Source organism: Mya arenaria, chromosome 10, assembly GCF_026914265.1.
Source record: "Mya arenaria isolate MELC-2E11 chromosome 10, ASM2691426v1".
Classification (NCBI taxonomy): domain Eukaryota; kingdom Metazoa; phylum Mollusca; class Bivalvia; order Myida; family Myidae; genus Mya; species Mya arenaria.
In genome coordinates this window covers 43,082,532-43,092,346 of record NC_069131.1, presented here as the reverse complement: position 1 = coordinate 43,092,346, position 9,815 = coordinate 43,082,532, and the positions used below count along the sequence as shown (strand labels likewise).

The 9,815-nt window shown below is 39.1% G+C and overlaps 1 protein-coding gene across 1 annotated transcript; it reads left to right on the top strand.

The window, feature by feature from the left end:
* Window positions 1-2,903: 2,903 nt before the first annotated feature.
* LOC128206439 (uncharacterized) lies at window positions 2,904-5,386 on the top strand. Its single transcript, XM_052908861.1, has 2 exons — window positions 2,904-3,097; window positions 3,332-5,386. The coding sequence occupies exons 1-2, from the start codon at window positions 3,091-3,093 to the stop codon at window positions 5,002-5,004; spliced, it is 1,680 nt and encodes a 559-aa protein (XP_052764821.1). The 5' UTR covers window positions 2,904-3,090; the 3' UTR covers window positions 5,005-5,386.
* The last annotated feature ends 4,429 nt before the right edge of the window (window positions 5,387-9,815 follow it).

The window sequence follows — 9,815 nt, the reverse complement described above, 5'->3', positions numbered from 1 at the left end:
CCTTCAAACGCCGCAGGGACCTGGGAAATGATTAACTTGAGTTCCTGTGCTACCAGTTGTCACTCCATAGGCGGAAATGGGGTAGTCTGTGCTTGTATCGCAACAGTCGATGTCAGATCCAGACTTTGAAAATTATACTTCTAAGTGTTTGAACAAAATATTGATAACTTTTGAACATACCATCTACATAGGAGATTTGAATTATGAGTTACTGAAAAGAGAATAATGTAAACATTTGTGATAACTTAAACCTGGAAAATATTATCTCTGAACCTACATGTTTTATGAAAATTTGCAGGCCCACACATATTGATGTCATCCTCACCAAAGATTTTCGTGTGTAAAACTCAACTTTTAGTGACACCTGTGAGTCATATATGAAAAAGAGGGTCACTTTCAGGTCATACAAGAATTTTGACAACAAATCATTTATTGAACATCTTTCCCATTTACCGTCCCATCTCGCCCATATCTTTGAGGACATGGACGATATATATATTGGGCTTACGAAAACCTATTGAAACAAGTCATTGACGAACATGCCCCAGTAAAACCCTAAAAAGGAATCCACCATCTGACATGAACTCTAGGTACCGTAAACTTATTTACAAGGCTCGTTAAGCAAGAAACACATAAAGGAAATCAGATCATGGCTAACTGGTTAAACTACACAAAGTTCAGAAATCTTAAAACAAACGTCAAAAGAGAATATATAGCTGTTTGTTTCCAAGAACGGTGAATTGGATGACCCAAATCTAAAGACTTCTTAACCTTTTCTCTCGAAGAAACCTACACATAAATCGGATAACCCAATAGTACTCAAAGACAACATAGGAAATTTGGTTTCTGATTAAAAGATGGTGGCGAATAAAATTAACTCATTTTACATCAATATAGCCGAAAATATTGGAAAATCTGGAACTCAGTTTAAAGATAAACACCCTAGTCTTGACAAAATACAGGAAAACTTCCAAATGTCACCTGACTTTTATTTCACCCCGGTCACCGATAAAAAATTGGTTAAATATATTGACGGGTTAAATAAAAAAAACTGGTATAGATCGGATTCCTCCCAAAATCATCATTACCGGCAAATATACTTTAAAATTTCTCATCCGAAACATGGCGAATGAAATCATAAGCCAAGGATCATTTCAAAATAGGATTAAGCTAGCACAAGTGACCCCAATTTTCAAGAAAGATGACACCTTTATTGAAAAGAACTATAGACCAGTTAGTATTTTACCATCAATGTCCAAATTATATGAACGGGTCATAAGTGAGCAACTGATTTGTCATTTTGATAACATTTTCGTCCTTTAATGGCAGCTTTCAGAATAATATTTGGATTTCAAACTACCCTGTTAAGACTGTTGGAAGACTTAAAAAAATCCCTTAATGAGAACAAATATGTAGGTGCAGTTCTAACGGACCTCTCAAAAGCTCAAAAATTGCCTGCCCCATGATCTCATTTTAGACAAGCTTATTGCATATGGTCTCTCAGCCCCAGCATGTAAACTTATGCACAGCTATCTTACAAACAGAAAGCAACGTGTCAAGATGGTCAAATAACCAGTGAGTGGGATTCCATCCTGAAAGGCGTGCCACAAGGATCTATATAGGGACCTTTAGTCTTCAACATCTTCCTCAACGACATCTTTTACTTTATCAATAATGCAGCGTTGTATAATTATGCAGATGACAATACTCTTTCTTTGTGTGATAAAAAACAAGATGACCAAACAAATTGAAACATGAAGATATTAACAATATACAATATACACACAGACTCAATTAACCTGATGTTTACCAAAGGTTTTAATCAAGATATTGCATGAGAGAATGCGCTTTTAAAAGAGTAGAACTATCTACGATTTTGAATAACGTTTGAGGTTACGTGGTAAAATGAGTTGAAATTGAGATCAAACTGAAGAACTTTTGTGACATAAGGGCCTGGTCTTCTGCACACAATTGATATAGTTCTTTTAACACTTCAAGCATTTTCTATTGTACTTTTTTTAGGCGTGACTACGTGTGTGATATTCAGAAGAACATATGTGAAGTGAAAGGGGATGTTAACGACGGTATGGAATCACACTTAAAGCAAAGACCGTTCAATATTCTTTATAACTTCCAGAGAATATAGCAGAGTTGACAAAACTTCAATTAATTATTTATGATATTTCCATTGCTTACAACATAATATTACTAGATATAAAAAAACGCCTACAAATAAATTGCTTTACAAAAGTGTCTTCTTAACCCTAATTAAGTATCTTATACATTTGTTTGAATTAAAATAATTTGTATGAATAATATGTTGATCGTACGAGAGAAATTTATTAAGTAAAACACAAAAATGTATTTTGATCTATAAATAGAGCCACATTTCTAAATAAATATTTGCTCAACATTGAATTTGTGTTTTTCTTTTCAATAAATTGCTCATACCATCTGTGATCATTCACGATTCATGACGAGCGTAACAATGTTATTACCACATTTGTGTACAATGAGTTGAATATGTATAATATGGCGCGATATCAAACGCAATCTTGACAGGGGTTTATATCAGATTGTAATCTTATCAATGATATTATTACGACAATCATGCTGGAGTTGGAATATTTGGTACGATCTTGTGTGGTTTTACTTCGAGTAAATATCGAAACGTTACGGGAGTACAATTACCCGAAACATTTTGTTTTGTTTAACCCCGATCATAGTGTCTCCAACGGGTTCTACTTTTGTAAACAGTCGCAATAAATCAGCATTTGTGTTAGTACAAAATATATCATTAACGAAATTATAATTGAATGGACACACAAATCAGAGAAGTATTTTATTCCTTATAGTTCCAAAACACTTTAAAATAAATAACTTTTACATTTGTTATTGTGCAAGCAATAGTATGCCATAATAACGTTTCTTTTTGTGCAATGAATCATTCAAGTTTCAATGAATATTCGTCAGGGTTTTTCCACCATGTCTCTTTTGCGTATCGGTTTACATTCTATTTAACAAAGCAAAGCAGCCTGATAAACATAACCAATTCGCTCGTTTTGATTAAGTTTTAGAAACGGAGGCAAAATGTCAGGTATGACTTGATTTAATAAGATTTTTGCAAATATATAACTCTACGATGTTACGAGTTTGATGTTTATAAAGAAATAATTACTTTAATCGTAAGTTGGTTAATTAGTTGCCCGTAACGTTAAGACGGGCGATATGATTTAACGCTTTTGTCACCATAAACGCCTGTAAACAAGATATCAATAATCTTAACCGATGGCTTATATAAATATATCGTTGAATGTGTGTATCTTTTCAGGGCAGAAAGAAAAATACGCACGCGTTTCTTTCTTTTTGAAAGATGTTAAAACAAACAAAATATACGCCGTGACGCCCAGCCATGTGGCAAATTTCATAAACGACAAAGCTTTTCTGAAAACCGAAAACGGAAAGGTTGTTTTGGTGAAGCGATTAAAGTGTGAGAATATACTTACCAAGGAAAACCTTGCAATCATTGAAGTGGAACATTGTGATCTAAAAAATATTTCAAACAAAGTAGTCACTGACTCTGGTCCTTCAAGACAAATTGCAATTTATAATGGAACGAAAAACGAAATATATGGAAAACCCGTTTTTAAATGCGTATATTCTACTACCGAAATCAAAACCGCTACAGAACATACAGCTTATATCGCGTCACGTGAAGAACACCGTGAAAAAAGTTACCTAGAAAATGAAAAATTCTTCTTCATTAAAAACGAAGCAACACCGTTTTCGCGTCCAGGTGACAGCGGAGCTCCAGTCTGCTTTCAAAGTACGGAACAAAGCAGTGACGTGATAGTTGTGGGAATTATTTCCGGGGGAGATGACGATTCCACCAACTGCCTGTACCTTCCCAGAGCATTCGAAGGTCTTTGCAATCGTTATCCTGAGAAGCAATTTTCCCTATTGATTAACAACAATAACTTTTCTTTTTTAATACCATGTGGAAGTAAACTGTTTATTTATTATACACCAGAATGCCTGGCGCCAGAAAGTTTTGATCTGGCTCAGAGAGTGAAAATTGACACAAGTTGGGATTTGTATCAGGTAGAAAATGACCAAACAGTCACAATGAGTCTAAGCAAGTTAAAGGAGCTACGAATGCGTGTAAACCAGAGATTTAACTGCGAAGACTTAGCAATTTTTGAAAACGACGATCCCATTTTCTTGGCTTTTTACTGTAGATTATACGCATGCGATTGCTTGTATGACGGAAAACGTGACGAAGCCGAGTTGCGCTTGAAAACAGCCTTGCGATGCGCTGAAAAGCATGCGTATCTCAGTATACATTTCTTTCCAAAACTATTAACGATAATAACCTGGTTGTTCCTCGAACAGAACAAGCTGGACACAATGATTGAAACACTTGACGTGTCCAAAGAGTTTGCAAATGACCACACACAACTGAGTGGTTTTCCTGTTGAAGTTCAGCCGTATTTATACTACGACTCAAGTCGCTGTAATAGAGCCTTATATGAACAAATGGTGAAGGCTGGTAACCAGGTTAGTGTTGCAGCATATAGACATAAAGCTATTCAGAACGGCCGTGTAGCATGGAATTTGATATCATGTGTTTACTTACATAGTAAAAACGATGAACATTTGGACAGATACGTATTGATTGGGTGTGAATTTGCTGTGACCCTTCTCGGATGTGGTGGGGAATTTGAATGCAAAATTCAGACTGTTGACGGAGACCATTTACAAGAAGCGGAAGTTGTTCTTAGTAAACTGCACAGTCATATATCGGATGTTCCTCTTGTTCAGCAATTAGTATACAATCAGGCAATGTGCGATTTGAATTATCGAAAGCAAAATGTAAGCGAAGCCCATCATTTTGCAAAGATTTATGAGCAGCTTGCAAAAGAGGCGAACAACTACGAAACACATCGAGCAAGGATGAGAGTTGATTACATTCGTCAATTGCTTCAAAGAAGGGACGTGAACTAGAGAAGATTCGGTAAACATGAGTCTGTGCTAATGGCCTATGTATCTGTGAAAGTGGACAATAAGCTACCTATGTGAAAAAACTCTTTTAAGGAAAGGACATAATTTATTTAAATATGCTAAAACAATACAGACAATACAGGTAATTTTCCCAATCTTCTCTGTATAATAAAACCTTACCTGCGGTATCAACTGGCATGATCAGAATGAGGAAGTTTAACAGAAAGTGCTTAATGCATATCGCGTTTTCTTTTGCATTTCATTTACTTTCAATTTGACTCATACCAACACATTATATTTACTCACCTTTTTAAAGGATGATCATTTATGAGACAACGTATAATGCCTGCATGAGAATAAAAAAAAATCGTCAAGAAAAAAGCACTGTACCTTGCGTATTATTAATGGTATCTGCGTAAAAATTTGAACACATTTTTGAATGATTTTAAGACGTTATCTTGGCCAATACGTTTAGTACTTTCGGATCTCCTTGGCCATTTTTCTTCAAAACAACTTCGGATGTATATGAACGGTTTACAATGTCAGAAATCGATACACTTTAACTACGCTGCAAGTAGATTGCGTAGTAATTTCAATGTAGCAGTTAAACTCGATGACTTAATTCTTGATAATCTTAATTATTTTTGCAATGATAAACTTCACTGGCAATAAATTTAAACTTTGATCTACAAAAAAGCAAAAACACTACTTTTAATTAATAATATAATTCAAAATTTTACAATCTATCTCTACCGATGTACCAGCATTTCCGAGTAACGTTTATTAGTGCATAATTACGAACACATGATAAGATGGTAAGTTTTAAAAACATTGTGTTACCGAACCGGTACGGTCAGTGTCATCAGAAGTGTATTTGGTGTTACCGAAATGTAAGGTTATGTGACAACAGGAGTGTATTTGGTTTTACCGAACTACTACGGTCAGTGACAACACGAGTGTATTTGGTTTTTCCGAACCGGTACGGTCAGTGACAACAGGAGTGCACTTGGTGATACCGAACTATAACGGTCAGTGACAACACGAGTGCACATCGTATTACCGAACTGTAACGGGCAGTGACAACACGAGTGCACATCGTATTACCGAACTATAACGGTCAGTGACAACACGAGTGCACATCGTATTACCGAACTGTAACGGTCAGTGACAGCGGGGAATGCACTCGGTGTTACGGAACTGGTACGGTCAGTGACAACAGGAGTGCACTCGGTGTTACGAAACTGGTACGGTCAGTGACAGCGGGAATGTACTCGGTGTTACGGAACTGGTACGGTCAGTGACAACAGTAGTGCACTTGGTATTACCGAACTATAACGGTCAGTTACTACACGAGTGCACATCGTATTACCGAACTGTAACGGTCAGTGACAGCGGGAATGCACTCGGTGTTACGGCACTGGTACGGTCAGTGACAACAGGAGTGCACTCGGTGTTACGGAACTGGTACGGTCAGTGACAACAGGAGTGCACTCGGTGTTACCGAATTATAACGGTCAGTGACAACACGAGTGCACATCGTATTACCGAACTGTAACGATCAGTGACAACAGGAGTGCACTTGGTGTTACCGAACTGTATCGGTCAGTGAAAACAGGAGTGCATCGGTGTTACAGAACTGTGACGGTCGGTGACAACAGGAGTACACTCGGTGTTACCGAACTGGTACGGTCAGTAACAGCAGGAGTACACTCTGATACTGATAACTGAACCGAACTGATACGGTAATTGGCAAGAGGAGTGTACTCGGTGATACCGAACTGGTTTGCTCTGTGACAGCGGAAGTCCACTCGCTGTAACCGAACTGGTACGGTATGTGACAGCGGAAGTCTACTCTGTGTTACCGAACTGGTACGTTCTGTTACAGCGGGAGTGCAGTCGGTGTTACCGAACTGGTACGGTCAGTGACAGCAGGAGTGCACTCGGTGTTTCCGAACTGGCACGGTCAGTGACAACAGGAGTGCACTCGGTGGTACCGAAATGATACGGTCAGTGACAACAGGAGCCACTCGGTGTTAACCGAACTGGCACGGTCATTGACAACAGGAGTGCACTCGGTGTTACTGAACTGGCATGGTCAGTTACAACAGGAGTGCACTCTGTGTTACCGAACTGGCATGGTCAGTGCCAACAGGAGTGCATTCGGTGTTACCGAAGTGGCTCGATCAGTGAAAGCAGGAGTGCACTCGGTGTTACCGAACTTGTACGTTCAGTGACAACAGGAGTGCACTCGGTGTTACCGAACTGGTACGGTCAGTGACAACAGGAGTGCACTCGGTGTTTCCGTACTGGCACGGTCAGTGACAACAGGAGTGCACTCGGTGTTACCGAACTGGTACAGTCAGTGACAACAGGAGTGCACTCGGTGTTTCCGAACTGGCACGGTCAGTGACAACAGGAGTGCACTCGGTGGTACCGAACTGGTACGGTCAGTGACAAGAGGAGCCACTCGGTGTTAACCGAACTGGCACGGTCAGTGACAACAGGAGTGCACTCGGTGTTACCGAACTGGCATGGTCTGATACAACAGGAGTGCACTTGGTGTTACCGAACTGGTACGGTCAGTGACAACAGCAGCGCACTCGGTGTTACCGAAGTGGCTCGGTCAGTGAAAGCAGGAGTGCACTCGGTGTAACCGAACTCGTACTGATGTTACCGAACTGGTACGGTCAGTGAAAACAGGAGTGCACTCAGTGTTACCGAACTGGTACGGTCAGTGAAAACAGGAGTGCACTCAGTGTTACCGAACTGGTACGATCAGTGACAGCAGGAGTGCACTCTGTGTTTCAGAACTGGCACAGTCAGTGACAACAGGAGTGCACTCGGTGTTACCGAACTGGCACGGTCAGTGACAACAGGAGTGCACTCGGTGTTACCGAACTGGCACGGTCAGTGACAACAGGAGTGCACTTGGTGTTACCGAACTGGCACGGTCAGTGACAACAGGAGTGCACTCGGTGTTACCGAACTGGTACGGTCAGTGACAACAGGAGTGCACTCGGTGTTACCGAACTGGCACGGTCAGTGACAACAGGAGTGCACTCGGTGTTACCGAACTGGCACGGTCAGTGACAACAGGAGTGCACTCTGTGTTTCAGAACTGGCACAGTCAGTGACAACAGGAGTGCACTCTGTGTTACAGAACTGGCACGGTCAGTGACAACAGGAGTGCACTCTGTGTTTCAGAACTGGCACGGTTAGTGATAACAGGAGTGCACTCGGTGTTACCGAACTGGCACGGTTAGTGAGAACAGGAGTGCACTCGGTGTTACCGAACTGGTACTGATGTTACTGAACTGGTACGGTCAGTGAAAACAGGATTGCTCTCGGTGTTACCCAACAGGTACGGTCAGTGAGAGCGGGAGTGTACCTGGGAATGACCTGCTTTACTTAATTTACCAAACATTTCTACCAAAATTGATCAATAAAATACAAATCATAACTTAACATATATAAAACATGTTCAGCACAGATCTATTTTAAGCGTGTTGCTGTTTTATATAAGCTGCATTTATTTTAAAAGCGGTTACAACTGTCTTTTGTGGAGATAGGTGAACGCGGGAAAAATATTCGATAATCCTGCGCACACTATTGATGATAATAGTATCTATACTATTGTTGAATTAAATATAAAATGCTCTTTGGTGTGTTTTCGTGTACTACGAGATCCCCACGCCCAATTTAGTCACACGACGCTTAAAGTCCCATTATGTTTCATTGATGTAAACTTACTTGTTGCATGTATATCTAAACGACCGTTCTAATCCGTTTTGACCTTTTTAACCCAGCATGATAAAAAAAGCATTTATCGCAATTTCAAAATGCAAAAAAAAAACAAAAAAACGGAAGTATAATGTGACCACATGTCATTACGAAATTTGCCTTCTGTGACTTCTGATTACCTACAGGTCATGTTGTTGCTTTATATGCTAGTGATTTGCAATTTTTAACTGATACGTTTGGGTATAAATGTTTTTTTCCAGTAATGCACATGAAAACAAGTATTTTATCATTAATTTACTCTTTGATATCGACATTACAGAAAAATACAGTTAAAGTATAAAAAATGGATTATTGGTTTTGGTGGGGGGAGAACTCACGCCGGTAAATTCAAATAAAAAGTAGACATACACACGCCTGATCCACTAGACCAAGAAGACATTCATCAATATTGACGATATTTGATATCTTATTTATTGATAACATAACATTATAATGTCAATCGACCAATCACACAACAACAAAGTTATTATGAATGTCGTGGTCTTCAAAAACGAGATTTGAGCAGGTATCAACATTTGCTGAAGGGGTCTAGCTACAAGTATCTTATGTTTAACACTCCTAATGTTTTGCCATACTTTTTTCGTCATAAACAAAAAGAACGAACGACCACATGTTCTGTGATCGACCGCACGCATATTGGATATACATTTATTTTGCTATTATCCAAGAACCATAATTCATCACTCGATAATAAGTAGTTTGAAGCCTTCCCACGCAATTGAATACATCTAATCGTCTTGAAGACACGTGGCCAGTAATGGCTGCCGACTCCTCATTTTGACCTTTTCGAAGCAGATTAACAGCACTTTTCAGGTAAGATATTTACGTAAAGGCGACTTGTTTAAAATCTGAAATGTATCTTCCATTAATCCTTGTCTAAGACAACATTTTACCTTTAAACCTTTTGCCCTGTTGTTTATATTCATGAATTGTTGGCATTTCTTTACTTTCATTAAGCTGTTGACCTAGATCTAAACTTTCATTTTCACTTTCATTTTTATTTGTAACTTCAG